The sequence below is a fragment of the Ixodes scapularis genome, unplaced genomic scaffold (assembly GCF_016920785.2).
Source record: "Ixodes scapularis isolate PalLabHiFi unplaced genomic scaffold, ASM1692078v2 PGA_scaffold2__306_contigs__length_199485367, whole genome shotgun sequence".
In the NCBI taxonomy this organism is placed as follows: Eukaryota; Metazoa; Arthropoda; class Arachnida; order Ixodida; family Ixodidae; genus Ixodes; species Ixodes scapularis.
Genome location: NW_024609857.1, coordinates 128773897 through 128789380, shown reverse-complemented (window position 1 = coordinate 128789380; position 15484 = coordinate 128773897). Strand labels below are relative to the sequence as shown.

Here is a 15484-nt window from a genome sequence, read left to right as displayed (position 1 = left end):
TTCTTTCCACTGTTTTTGTTTGGTTCTCTATTTTTTCCATCATGATGTCGCCTTTGCTCGACTGTGCGCTAAGCGATTTTTCTACACTTTCTATCTTTCCCAGTACATCAGTCAATTTCTTATCTATCTCTGACATCCTAGTCATGACAGATACCAAGTTACAGTCTTGGGAATCCTGAGTCACCAGGTCGCCTGGTGACTGACTGCTTGATCGCCTAGTGTGCGTTTTGCACGTGGCATAATGCCAGGTTTTTACAGCTTCAGCAGTCATGCTTTTATAAGATGTTTTTGTCGTTCCGGAACATTTTCCTACGTGGTAAATGTTTTCACACGCAACGCATTTAATACTCAGGGCATTCCTAGTCAAAGTTTTAAGGCACGCCAAACATTCAGTTGTCTTAGACCTTTTTCACTTAAAGAAGAACAAAACAAGCAAATTGGCAGTCCAGCAGAGTACAGTCAAACTTTTTAGGTTGACATCGCTTTCTTACCTACAAGAAGGAATGTAGCTGATCATTCCCAGCACCGACTCATCGCCCGACTGCCATCGGGTGCCTTGGGTCGGTCACTTTTGTAGGCGCCAGGACTGACGTCGGTTGACGTCACGCTTCCAGGCACGCCTTCCAGTTTTCACCGTTTGCTTATAGCAGAATAGCCGCGGTGCCTTCTTGTCGATGACAGCGCAGATCCACGCTGAGTTACGTTCCTAGAGTCGACAGTCTACAAGATGGAATGTAGGCGATTATTCCCAGCACCGACTCATCGCCGGACTGCCATCGGGTGCCTTCGGTCGGTCGCTTTTGTAGGCGCCAGGACTGACGTCGGTTGACGTCACGCTTCCAGGCACGCCTCCCAGTTGTCACCGTTTGCTGATAGCAGAATAGCCGCGGTGCCTTCTTGTCGATGACAGCGCAGATCCACGCTGAGTTACGTTCCTTGAGTCGACAGTCTACAAAATGGAATTCAGGCGATTATTCCCAGCACCGACTCATCGCCGGACTATAAATGAGTAATAAAAATTAAAAAAAATAAAAAAGTAACTGTTACTAGTTATTTCAGAAAGAAATTTACAGGCTCTTTTGATCATTTCATTTATGCCTAGCGCCTACATATTAAGATGCAGCCGCCTGCGTTCACAGCAAAGAATATCCAGGACGTCCACCGCTTGAACTTCTATGTCGCGCTGAACATTTAAAAACTCTAAACCGAGCGCTCATTTGAAGTGGACGCTCTCAGGTATGTTTTCAACCGTCGTAGTGAAGAAAATGAGCTCTCGGCTTCCGCCGTTGTTACGGGCAGAGTCCCTGGGATCCTGAGAAAACGATGAACGTTTGGGAACCCAGTGAAAAATAACCATTGGGTCCAATTAGGATATCCAATTGGGAACAATTAGAATCAATGAAATCTAATTGGCTCTAGGTCACCCAATTAGTCGTCCTAATTGGTTTCAATGTTTCCAATTGGTTACCCTAATTAGGACCAATAAAATTTAATCGGCACTGGGTCACCTAATTAGTCACTCTAATTGGGTTTCATGTTTCCAATTGGTTACCCTAATTGGGACCAACAAAATTCAGTTGGAATTGGGTCACCTAATTGGTCACTCTAATTGGGTTTCATGTTTCCAATTGGTTACAACAATTGGAAACAACGAAATTCAATTGGCACTGTGTCACCTAATTAGTCACTCTAATTGGGTTTTATGCTTCCAATTGGTTACCCCAATTGAGGCCAACAAAATTCAGTTGGCGCTGGGTTACCTGATTGGTCACTCCAATTGGGTTTCATGTTTCCAATTGGTTACCCAATTAGGATCATTAAACTTCAATTGGTACTGGGTCACCTAATGGAGTTCCATGTTTCTATTTGGTTAACACAATTGGGATCGATAAAATTCAATTAGAACTGAATCACCTAATTGGCCACTAATTGTGTTCAATGTTTCCAACTGGTGATCCCAATCGGAATTGGTGCTGGGTCATCTCATTGGTCACTCCAGTTGGCTTCAATGTTTCCAATTGGTGCTGGGTCACCCAATTGGTCACTGTGATTGGGTTCAAAATGTAGTGTGTGCGACTGATGGCTGCATATTTCATGAACATAGTGAATATAGCAGTTGTCTCAAACTCATTTGAGTGTGGGGGCCGGAGAGCCACACCGGAAACCTCGAGGGAAACCGTAAGGGGGTGGGAAGAGTGGTCAAGAGATTTTAAAAAGAGACCTAGTGCTCTATGCTTTTTGTAAACTCACAATTTTGCCAGTAACATATTAAGATTTTATTTATTTATATGACTACTTTGGACCCTGACCTGATGTGATAACAAGAATTAAAATGACACTGCCCGCCAGCGTGCTGGCATTTCTAATAGAACAAGATAGCAAGTGCACTGTTGTTCCTATTGCTCAATTCACTCAAGAATTAACCAAGCTCAGTTATTTGAGTTTTTGCTTTCCTGACCATTTTTATCGCAGCACTGAACAAATACTTCTCTCTTAATGGTGATAATTTGTTTTGAAGGTGTGAATTCTGAGCTCATAGCTTTATCTTTGGCAGTATAGCTCTTACTGATTGTGAGTTTGCGCAGCAGAGTTATGCATCCAACAAATAGCTCGCACTTGCAGCCTAGTAGCAGAATTGTACATTACAAACAGCTGGGAAGCAAAAAAAAAAGAAAGCGAAACAACGAGCAAATGTACACAGACAAGTATAAACAATGAGAATATCTTAAAACAGCAGAGCTACTTTTAAGCAAAAATTAATTGACGAGATGAGATTACTAGGGCTCACGGTATTTTTAGAACTCGAGACATAGGAACCGGGACTCGTGGCCGGTTGCCTGCGGGCAGCGTCGCCGCAAGTCGCGGGCTGTGTGTTTGAGACCCCTGGAATATAGTGTGCAATCATCTATACAGATCTTGCCATTTTCTCTTTAGTATGGGTTTATTCCAAAGTAAGTGAATTCAAAAATCAAATTATTATGTTTAGACTGTTGCCAGATTGCGCAAGAATATTTTGGCTTGTCGGGATGTCTGTCACTTTATAGCAGGGCAAGCCCTCACATTCTTAAAAAAAACTCGCATAGCGGTTTTTCACATTCATTTTTATACAGACAAGGTACACAAGTCACAAGCTAGACATTCATTTCTTTCCACCCATAAACTCATATCAGATGTTATTCACTAATGGATATAAATAAATATCCATTGCAAACATATGTACATTGGTACGTTTAAGCAACATATCCTCAAGCATTTTATGATTGTTATCACAGTGCATAACACAATAATCTGAAGTTTGTTATACACTGTCTATGTGTTTCATTTACAAGAAAACAAAATCAAGGCAGTCCACATTTGTAGAAAAGCTGATTTAAAAAATACAGGCCATGAGCAGTTTTTTCCAGTAAGCCACGCATAGAAGTAGAAGATGGACATTTGATTCGTATGAAAATCTTGCCGACGATTAGCACAAAAAGCCGTGTAAAAAGTTTTATAAAGTAAACAGCCCAGAAATTTATTTGTTCACTTATGCATGCAGGTTAATAATGCATGGCACGTGTTAGGCCAAAGCCTTAGTTGAGTGGTAGTGATCTCCTGCCAAATTACTCATCTAAACCAAGGTCACCATAATTAAAATAAAAATTTAGGTTCGCTCTTTGTAATCAAAGGGGGAAGAGGCTCCTGCTTTATTGACAACAAAAAGCATTTTTGGAGGAAATGTTAACAGTAAAAGAAAAATTAGTAATATGCATATTTAATATAAAATGAACCAGTTCCAGGATGTATAAACCTGTATGCTTTGATATTTTGTTTGTAAACAATGGAAGGATCGAGGCACACGTTGAGGGGGGCTCCGATGCGAGAGCGCCGTCCTAAGGATCTCCAGGTGGCAGGTTTGAACCCTGGCCGAGGTGCCCGCAATCTGAGAAAGACTTATTGCACAGAAGGCTGAGCTTTCGGTTGCTCATCAAAAGATCCCCAGGTGGTCCAAACTAATCCTCAGCGCCATTGGTTTGGCACGCAAAACCCCCCAATTTGACTTTGATTTCTGGAAAAGTAAAGCTGTACCACCAAATTCACAAACCTCACTCCAATTGAGGCACCCCTCCACTTCCTCAAAAAAGCCGCGAGGGCCGGCGCTGGCCAATCGCGATGACTGATAAGCAACCTAGGCCGCCTGTCCGTCGTCGCGATTGGCCAGCGCCTGTCCTCGCGCTTTGCTTGAGGGAATTCAGGGGCGCCTCAATTGAAGTGAAGTTTGTAAATTCGGCGGTTAGTTTGTGATACACAAGGCTTATGGAGACTTGACTGAGGTGGCGAAGGCAATGAGACAGGGTGAGCGAGGCAGATCTGTAGAAATCACTTTCAGCGAGTACGTGAGAGTCACTTGAGCTGAAACTGAAACTACTGGAAAGTATTGAGCAAGCACCCACTCAAAATTTGGAGATAATCATGAAGAGTAGCAAAAACTGGAGACGAGGTCGAAATTTCTGCAAAGTGTGGCCCGTAAAGCTACCGCTTTAAAAGTTGATGTCAAAAATTGCCTTAGTGCCACTTTAAAAAAAAAGAAAAAAGACAACTTTCTAAAGATGGAAGAAAGAAAAAATAACCGTCCATCCATTTGTGCAGATAATCCTTCTGTTTGAACATAGCAAATCTATCACTTGAAACAAGAAACTTTCCAACAAAACCGAAAATCAAACAGTGCTAACAAACAGCTTTTAATGTAAGAGCACTGGGCACTGAAGCAAGGTAGGTATCATCAGTGGCCATGAAAACTGCCGGGCTGAGAATTTCCAAACATTTTATGAGCCGAAACTGCTGCCGACACCTCTGAACAAAGTTGTCTTTGACTTGGAATAAAAAGGTACACATTCCAACAGCCTCAGAACTAAAAAGCTTGAATTCTTGTCCAAAACATTCTTCTCAATTACCCCAATAAAACCATTAGTGAGCTTTACGACTGAGCTGTCACTTTTCTTCTTGCCAACATAAGCAACAGTTGTGAATACAGTTCCTCCCTTCACCATCCGCTGGTACTCAAGAGCTTGAGGCGACGAAGCTTGAAGACCAAGCAGGATCCCCCCAGCGACCTTAAACGGACACCCTTTTCCCAGCAAACGCACTCCTTCTTTGCAAAGACCGGCAAATTTTTGTGTCGAGTGTGAGTCAAGAGAAGAGCAGTAACTGGACATAGCAGCACTTCTCACAAGTACCTCCAACTCAGAAACTACGGTCTCGATCGCCAGCATCCTGCAAATCTGATTGGGAATCCCCTTGGCGGCCTTAATGCTTAATTTCATTTTGCCATTACCTGCTTCAAAAGGGAAGGCAGAATGTGCCCACAAGGAACCCCAGAGACGAACGCTCTTTACTATATGTTGCATCTGATGGACGTTATAAGTCATACTCTCTTCTCCATAGAGGTGCTGAGTCTTAATAACAAACTCCAGCGTCAGGGGAGATCGGAAAGGTTGATGTCTGCAAAAGAGATACGCTCCTGTAGCATCAGGTGCAGAGCCTCCACTAAGAGAGCCCAGTGAGCAACATACCTCGTTGGCATAACTCCAGTGATAACAGAAACACTGTAAAACAGGACCCAGTTCTCAAGTTCTTTGGCTTTCCAAAATTTTCCCTCTCTGAGCGATCTCGGCATCCACCTCACGTCTCTTGGAGGCTTTATAGCCAAAAGCCTACTATCCAAAACATCAATCTCTCGCCCAACATAAAACTCTCTGTCACAGCGCTCAAGCCAATGCTCCAGGAACTGCCTCGCCAAACCCAGTAAGACACAATGCATGTAGTCTGGGACAAAGCCCCAGACGATGCTGAAGTGCTCCAGGTTAATAAGCGGAGAAACAGTTTTCACTCCGCGCACTACAGTCCCAGTTTCAAGAGCCTCTTGCATGTCGTTGTACATTTGTTCGTCAGTACGTTCAACAGGATCGACTGCTTGGACAGGGTATTTCAGAGCCTTTCCTACCCCCGTGCCAGGGTGCAAGCACCAGTTACAGCCGAAATAACCATTAAATTGCATAATCTCTTGCATTTGGGCTCTAGCCACAGAGTCAACTGCTGAGCATATGCAGAAAGCACTGAAGGTTTCAATTTTCCCTTTGAAGCTTAGGGGAAATCATCCATCGAAAGCTTCTGCATAATGTCCACAAAGGCTTTCTGGAAAATGTCCATTCGTGGCTTGGATTTCCCAAACCAAAGGGCCGCTAGCACAAGTTTATCAACACGATCCTCGGGAGAAAGTTCATTCACTGACAGCTGGATGGGCCAAATGGAAGTTGATGAGGATTTAAAAACTGGGGCACCATCTGTGTTTAAGGTGAGACTAATCCTATGCCCAGCCTCTGCAGTCTCGTCAACAAATGCACGATACTTGCTCCCATCTTTGATGTCACACATTGAGTCGACATCCTGCAGAGGTTCTGTTAAGTCTGAGAAGTCTGAATCTATCAGGATGCTCTGTAACTGTGACTTAATGTCAAAGGTAATAAAAAAAGGTGGCTCACAGACATTCGACATTTTGCATTCTTGACTGCAATGTGGGCACTGGAAAGAGCTGCAGCAGCTATCCAGTTTTTCAATGTAGTAAAAACAGTGAGGGCAATAAAAGTGAAAGTAAAAACCATTATCACCAAACATCTTACCGAGAAAGTAACGTGATTCTGGAAGAATAGGTCGAGAAAAAAAACTATTCACCATCTTGACTAGATTTGTCAGAGCGGTAAATGAATGTTTGTTACAAGCAACATACTTTAGCAGCATTACTAAAATATCACCTTTAGACACAACATGGCGTTCAGATACAATCTCTTCGAAAAGCTCGACAAATGACCTTGCAGGCTGAGTTGCGTTCGAATCGGTGGCCGCTGAACTTTCATCTGAGATGTCTTCTGACGAAGTCTGGAATTAATCAATGGCAATTTTAAGAACATGATGGTAAAAATATAGATGCTGATACCAGATAGAAAGTCCCGCATCTAGTATTGAGCACGTCCTTTAAAATTATATAATTACTGCTATACAGCTCTGTTCTCATTCCACATGCACTGAGTACCACGAGCGCTTGATGAAGGTTGCCTACCGAGGATGAGAGAGATCTTGCGTCATCTGAGAGGTCATCTCCAGCGAAGGAGCCATGTTCCTGAATGTTTTGGAGACAAGTTGACTGATAAGAAATGTTCATCGATAGGCCAGCATCTTTTCCCGAATTCCGTTAGTTGTTGGATAGCATTCTCTGATAACCCAGCTTAGCTTTATGCCTCTAAAATTTCCCCTCCGTATTTGTAAGCTCTGTAACCTTGGCTTCTCATCCCAAACTGCAAAACCCATGTTTGGGCGGAGTCCGGGCTTTCGTTGGTGTTTAATTTATCTGTGCAGTGCAAGAGCACAGCTTGTTTTCTCAGCTAGCAAACTGCATATCACTAATATATGCATGCAAAATTAAATTCTGAAACTTAAGTAGGAGAAGCATGTAAAGATCACACCACATTCGAAGTTCCTTAAGGAACAGAAATCAAAACGAAGGACAGCACTAAAAAATCACTTGTTGCTTACCTAATAATTACCTTCACATTCTTTTTAGTTAAATCATCCATGCAACATGTAAATTCTTTAATGGTCTTTATATACCTATTTCTACTAAGGTCCATAGCAAAGGTTAGTGACGTAATATTTGCGCAAACCAAGATTTAGGGCCAATCACCTGGGCGTTTAAAACGTTTTAGGAGAGCAATAAACCCTCAAGTGTTCTGGATAGGTTAAGATAAGCTCACCAAATTGATAAGCATTTCAATATTTTTGTAATGCTTTCCCTCACAAAGTGCAATAAATCGCGTTAGGTTGTTGGAGGTTCATACAATAGAAAAGAAACAAACAAATATATGCGTATCATTCCTTTCCAAGATATCAAAGATTTTCGTCAGGAAATGACTGTGCTAAATGAGTTCATATAGAGAACCTCAGTAGCAGACAGGGAGTCACACCTAGCCCGTGCTTTAGGACAGAAGTGCGCAAACTGGGGGTTGCAGGGCCTCACATAGCTTCCGCCCAAAAATATAGATGCACAAATCTAGCACAGATGAATGTAGGCAGAGGGTTGTGGGACGGTGTTCAAAATGCTTGAGCACAGAAAAAACAAAAAGTACACTCTATTAAGATTGCGAGTTGGGCAAGTTGGTTCTGATACAGGATGGAAAATATGCTAAAAAAAACGAGGACAGAAAAGAAAAACATGCAGGACAGGGACAGAGCCCTGTCCTGTGTGCCTCTCGTCTCTGTCCTCATTTTTTGGCGTATTTCAGATCATGCAGAGAATACAATCAAGGTAGGTTTTTTTATTGAGTTTTAAGATGAGTGCATGCCCGTTGTAAAAGAGGGAATATATTTACCATGGGAAGACGTGCAAGGTCGTTCTCTTGAATCAGGAGAGCAGCCAGCCCTGCTACCAAGGTCGTCCGAAGACATACCAGGTTCCTGTATTAATTTCAAAAAGGATAAGTATAACAACAAGTCCTTCGTTTGTAAAATGACTATTTTCAGACTACGAAAATATTGCTTACTGCCCAAGTGGAAGGAACTCCTCCGATTTCCCAAGGCAGGTCATCTCTGGCCAGATCTTCTGCAACATTTTGCTCCTCCATAAATACGTATAAATATGAATCGGTAACAGCCCGAGTAGAGTTTTGTTCTTTAGGGTGACATATTCGAAATAATGAGATATACTCACCAAAGAGGAAGCATCGGCTGACTTTCCATCTTCGTGAAACAAGTCGGCATCTGCGGCCAAACATGCAGCTGCTGCATCACCCTAGAACGGTTAGCATCCACTTTTCATGGTGGAGTGTAGATGGCTTAGTACGATCAAGGCCCAAACTAAGTACAAAAGCTTGAAGGTAAAGGCACTTCTAAACTTGATGAACAATGTAAGATATTTTAGGGTCATCAGATAAAATATGTCTACTGAAAATGACGGGTTTTGCAGCCCCTCTTGAGTGGAGTCATCTAGGGATTTAGGGTCACGCGAACCAGAAATTTAATTATCGCGAATTGTTCAACACTTTCAACAATATTTATTTTTTTTAGAAGTGCGCGGGTCCCCGGTACGTTTTTACAGGCTGTGCAAACTCGGGCCGATTTTTCGCCGCTATCGTGAACCCTAGGCCGGACACGATATTATTTAATAAATATAGAGCATAAAAATTGGTCCAAACCCAGCCTGAATATTTGCATTTAACCGGCCGAACCAGCGAACAGTCTATCGTAGCTTCATTTGACAGCCGGAGACTTACGTGGTTCCCATGTGCAACGTCTTCTCTCTGGGCGTATCTCGTCGATTTCGGGATCGGAGTTTGAGACCCCGGATGCAAATACTGTTTATAAGGGCCTCGTTTTCTCGATCGTTTTGGACGCGGTGGAGACGCAGCAGATGGGGAAAGCTGTGTTGTCGAACCCTCCATAGACAAAACCGGTCCACTAGGACAAGCTCATCTTCATAAAGTTTCAGAGGAAAACAGCACGCGTTAACGGAAAAGAGTGTCACATCCAGTCACGCAGCTGCGGGCCTGCGGGCATGGCACGAGAGCCGCTTACACAAAGTGCCAAAACTACACTGTAGCAAAAACAAAGCACTCGCCCACTGGCCGTGTTCCCAAAATCTAACCGATCTCAATCTGCTGAAGCTCGCCACCCTTGGCGGTCAGAAAAAGTTAAAAAAAAAAAAAAAATCTAAAAAAAAAACCTACCTGCACTGAGCGTAGTTCTAGCTAAGTTGTCACGTGTCGGAGTAACCAACTCTAATTTAGAGTCACTCCAGTAGCTAAAATTCAGCTTTTGGGGATGTCTGCTGCACTTGCACTTCTAGTCGTCAGGCCTAGTTAGCGGTGTTCCGTTGTCTTTTTTCTCTTTTTAAAACGTTTTTGGGGTAACACCGGCTAGAACCTTCGGCCTTTTCTGGCTACTGGTTCACTGATGCGCGCCTCTCTTGAGAGCAAATTAAACAAACCGCATGAGTGGATGTTATTATTTAGTTAACAGAACCAATGCAAAATTAACCGGACACAGAGAAAAAGACATCTGTGTTTCCGACATCAACGTCGGAAGCGCAGCAGAGCTCGAGGTCGCTGCTTTGAAACGTTCTTCCACAGAACGAGCGCTCACGCTAGAAATGCATGCCTCAAAGCCAGGAGCTCGTGCTTTGGCTGCAGTCTCGGGTGAACTATGCAGCAAATTGTGTGAAACCACGTGGTCTGGCAGGAGCTAGCGTACTAGCATTTCGCCAACGCCGTTGGAGCCTTTTAAGTAGTCCTCTTTGTCCCCGATCGTTGAACTGTCTTTGAGACTCGCACACGCGTCTGCTCCTGCGCGTACGAGTGTCATGTGTATACCTGTCCTTTCCTGACGAGCGGACAGAACCACGACTGCACGAGCAGGATCGAGGCATGCACTCGGTCCTGCTGACTTTGAGGCACTCTAAACGCGGCTTCAAAATACCTCAATATGCAAGGAGGCTCGCAGTTATGCTATATTGGCCGGACCACATCTGGTTAGAAAAATATAACTTGATGAAAGCTAACCCGCCCGAAGTTGGGGTTCATTACCCATTGATTCGCGATGGCGCCAATGTTAATTTTCTAGTCTAAATAAATAAGTAAATAAAGTGGCCGCACTGTAACATGCATTGGTCTAAATAAAGCTTTGGCATCAAGCGTACGTTTAGAAAGATATAGACGCTTTCAGGCAGTTGTGCAAGGGCGCCGCCATAACCGACCTCCAGTTTTTGTTCCCCCTGATTAGTTAGTTCCACTTCATCATTACCACAGCAGGACAGGTTATTGCAATTTTAAGTGTTACTGTGTCCTTCTCCCCACCATAGGCCCTTGTCGAGACTCGTCAACACCCGCTTCAGTGGCTCGGCATCTCAGTAAGACAAAGGAAGGTCGGCTATGGCGGCTCAATCTGGCGCGCGCCCTGAAAGCGTCTATAACCTGTCAAAATCCCACTCTGTCGGATCCGACGATTTTCTGACGCGTGCATCTGAGAGCGCCTGTCTCCTCGTGCAAATTTGTTCTGCCATGTTGAGAATGCCTTCAACAAATTAGAAATGAGCTGCAGATAAAAGAAAATGTGGGCACCCGAGCATATATATACTAAATTCCACGATGGCGCGCGATGCGTTTTCGTTAATTCTCGCATTCTTATTGAGTTTCAAGTTTAATACACAATGGAGAAAACAATTCAGAATTTCCGGACTACGTAGAAGAGCAAACACGACAGGACACGCGTGTTTGTTCTTCGTAGTCCGCGTTTTCTGAGCTGTTTTCCCCGTCATGTATAACGTCACCCAACTGGCCCAGTTCACCTTATTTCGAATTTAATGCATTTAGTCTTTTTCCTGTGCAATACATTCTTAGAAAGACCGGTTCGAAAACGTTGTTGGGGACTTAGAAATCCCAGTAACTCGCATCTTGAGCAGGGGGTGCTAGCTTTTATTACAGCGGGGCCCGATGTAGCACTGTCCCCGTACCCGTACTGCCCGTACCATATGGGACAGCAAAGTTGAAGAGATCGTCGGCACCACCTTTCAACCTTTGAGACAATAAACGTGTCTGGACGGCGAGAGCCGACAAACGTCAGCTTCCGTAGAGGACGATATAAATGGCAAGCTGCCCACGCTCCCGACGCAGCCTGGAGCAGCGGCAGTGTACCGTAGAGCCCACAGCGGTATAGATAAAGCCAGTAGGCAGAGTAGAGAGCCTAGATAAAAGAGAGGGACCAACTTAAACCATGAGTCCTAAGCAGATTTGCCACAAGTGCGCATGCGTCGCCCTGTCACGTAGCGAAAAAAAAAAGCGCGATGTTCTTTCGTGCTTTTCTTTTAATTTAAGCTTTTTGCAATCTAGGCCGTCTAGGTTCTCTAGAGAAGCGCGTTTACTGCTGCCGCCTTTTTCAATTCTGCCGACCGGGCGAGAGCGTCTGCAGGCAACGTTATTCTGCAGGTGAACAGTGCATGTAGAAAAACAATTTGCTTTTAAATTGTTTTTTTTTAACAAAATAACAGATAAGGTTAATGAACATTAATAACCTTTCTGTTTTAAAGGACGGACGAAATCTTTGTTCCTTTTCACTCTCCATATGGGACCGTGTTAATTGCAGTCCAAAGCCAAGCCGAACCTTAGGACTTTCCTGCTGCTTCTTTGTTTCTTTGGATCACCGTGCTTTGGATAACTTCGAGTCTTTGGTTCTTCGGTCTTCGTACGGTAATTGGTGCGCGATGACAACCTACGCCTATGTACGTTACGTCGACGATAAAACAAAAGCGATTGTGCCGACATCTTTCGTCAAGGACTTCCATCCAAGTGGTCCGAAAGACTATGATGACAAAACGAAGTACAACGTGAAATGGACTGGGGGATAATGGCAAGAGCGACTTCTATAAAGCCCTTACTCTTCTGTTGGGTGGTCAGTTCCAGTGTTTAAAAGCTCTCCGCGTACCACATATGTATTGGCAGGAAAATATCGCGGCTTTATCTTCCCGCCCTGCACGCGCAGCGCGTGCTGCGCGGTGGGTGCAAGCAAGCACATGCCTGCGGGTTCTGACCCAAACGTCCTGCTTGAAATCGTGTAATATTGTATTGCTGCACGTGCAAATTACAGCATCGATACTCTAAACCACATACTTCCTGCAATTGCGAACATTAATCGCCTGAAGAAATCGTCGCGCGATTACAAACCATATCGCTTCCCAATTTCGGAATATTGTGCCCGCGAACATAGGATCGGTTATTAGCACTAGTGGTTCTCAACCACGGGTGTGTCGCGGACACTGATCTTTATTGTATTTGACTGGGTCGCGGATTGTCTTGGACATTGCATGCCGGAAGTTAGCACAAACCCAAAATGCCTTCGTGGACACCAAGGCCGTTGAAGCTCAAAGAAGCAATGACAACCGCCGGCTGCTGGTCATGGTCTCTGAGTCTCGAGCACCCCGAGCGCGGGTGCCCGGCCCTGTTTATTTCACGCGCGGCATCGGCTTCTTTTTCGGTGCCGGCATTATGGGCTATATACAAATACTACACAGACCCACCTTTGAAACCACTGAGTAGCTTCACTTTGTGAAACCTAAATGTCGGTAGAGAGACAAAGCCAAAAGCTTTTGGCAGTGGGCTTTCGAAACAAGGAATTATCATATCAAAATTAATATAAACAGTTGTTCAGAGGAACAAATAAATTCAGCATTTGAAAAAAACGAATACTTGTGGAATCTTAAGAACCCTCCCTACCTGTAAGGTTTTTGACAACTGTTTTTTTTTTAGTTATTATAATCAGTCAAAGCTTTTACAAGTGCTCTGCTTTATTTCATGCTGATAAATTTCATCATCCTTAGCCTCTGAAGAGAATCTGAAAACCAAGCTGAAGGAGGGACGGCTGCGTGTCCGGAAAGTTATAGATAGCTCCGATTATTCTGAGGACTCTTCAACCACGGAGAAGGAAAATGCCAAGGCTCAGAAGGTAGCTATATTGCTATGTTGCTCATTGCAGATCTGTGTGTGTGAAAAAAAATTAGTAACATATGGTCAATTTCTGAAACACACCAAAGAGAGGCAAACCTCAGCAAGCAAGCCAGACTTTATGAAGATCTTGGGGATGAAAAGGAAGAAAATGAGTGCAACAAACACGGAGAAGAGTGAGTTGGAACTTCTCCGAGAGAAGTACGACCGTGCAGAGAAGCGAATTTTGGTGTTGGAGAAGGAAGCTCACCAACTGAGGCAACTGAACGTCAACCTCCAAGAAATAGTAATAAAGAAAGTGGAGTCTCCGATGAAAGGTATGATGTTTTCAACTCTTATATAAGGACAAAGGTCTTATTCATTGTTTGATGCCTTCTGCAGGTGATGAAAGGAACTGCAGGTGCCATTCCGAAGCCCCACCTGCGCCGGGTGCTGCCGCTAATCATGGTGCTGCTGAAGTCGTGGCCAACGACCCATGCCTGGTGGATTCCCCTGCCCCAGTGATGAGCCCTCCCCTGGCAGCTGCCCATGCCTTGGCTCCTCGCCCGGTCCCTGCACTGGTTACTGCTCCTCCCTTGGGTGCAGTTCTGCCCAGGGTGGCTGCTGCCCCTGGCCTGGCTGCTGCCCCTGCCCTGGCTGCTGCCCCTGCCCTGGCTACTGGCCCTTCCCTGCCTCTTGCCCTCCCCCAGCTGCCAGCTGTCCATGCCCCGGCTGCTAACCTTCAACCTGCAGCACTGCCTGCTATACAGAATGCTGGCATGGCAGCAAATGCTGATGACATGGTACGTCAGCTGTCTCTCATACAAAAAAAAAGCTAAAATGTAAGGACAATTGCAACATGGATAAAGAAATAGTATATTTTGGGATCTTCAAGCAAACATCATTGACAGTCTCTAACCTTGTGCTCCTGCAACAGGCAAAATTGCTTTTACATTCCAAACTAAACCCGGGCACAGTGGTTCACAACCAACTATATATCGAGGACCCCTCTTTTGGATTGGCACATTATTACGACAGAAGTTATATCTAAATGCTAGTTTAAAGGGAACTTTTTTATTGACCCAGACAGAAGAAAAAAAAACAAAAGTGGGGTGTTTGTTCTCTATAGAGAAGTCTTATTGCCAGGCTTTACTAATGAGTAGGGGTTTGCAGACCTGACAAATTCCTTCATGGATTGAGGACCACTGCTTTAGCTTACCGGCTTATGGAACGTACACAATAGTGGAACTCTCTTTTCCATGTTGCGTCTTTTCTATTTGCTACAGCACATGGTATCCCAATGTACTGCAGTGCTTATGGCATTATAGCAGCGCAATGGTGCTGCTCCATCATCATTGTGCAGGAAACTGGTTAATCAATAAGCTCATAGAATAGCATTATGCTTATTGCTGACATCACATACAGGCACATAAGCCTAAGTTGCAAGTGAAGGAAAAGGAGCTTGCACTAGGCCTCAAAGTAGCACGTTTATATTCTGCCAAGGCACTTGGCTTAGGCATTGGTGAAACTTTGGCATGTTGCTCTAAGGCTAACTGAAAGCTTCTTCCCATTCTTCCTAACAGCTTTGTCCTTGCTGGTATCAAGTTGGAATCGGTAGTGTTTTAGTGCCAGTGATCTAACCTAAAGATGCGAAACCTGGGTGTCGCGATCCTCCGATGTGTTACAGAGTGATGTCTGAGGGACTGAAAATTTTGGAATAAATGTATATGCCCGTAACTAGCACAGAATATGTGGGTGGAGGTCGCCTTACAGTTTTAGGATTCCTTTAGGGTACTGAGGCCAAAAAGTTTTCAGGCCTCTGATGTCACTGACACTATCGCTTTTTAATGGTGTCATTATATTCCTCTCGTGACTTCAACTATCTTGATTTTCAGGTGGACATCGGAAAAGGTGCCTTGATTGACCGTTCTGTATGGCTGCAGGCGGTAGCAAAGAGGAACATTGTGTTTGTAAAGGACGTGGCC

At 44.2% G+C, this 15484-nt stretch overlaps 1 protein-coding gene and 1 pseudogene across 1 annotated transcript; one reads left to right on the top strand and one right to left on the bottom strand.

Moving 5' to 3' along the window:
• Positions 1-5455: 5455 nt before the first annotated feature.
• LOC115326640 lies at positions 5456-6037 on the bottom strand. The gene has a single exon (XM_040210567.1). The coding sequence runs from the start codon at positions 6035-6037 to the stop codon at positions 5456-5458; it is 582 nt and encodes a 193-aa protein (XP_040066501.1).
• A 6154-nt stretch (positions 6038-12191) lies between these two features.
• On the top strand, positions 12192-14024 carry LOC115326320 (annotated as a pseudogene).
• Positions 14025-15484: the final 1460 nt, after the last annotated feature.

Coding starts and splice junctions, on each gene's coding strand:
- LOC115326640 (XM_040210567.1), bottom strand. CDS start 6,037: ATGCAATTTAATGGTTATTTCGGCTGTAACTGGTGCTTGCACCCTGGC.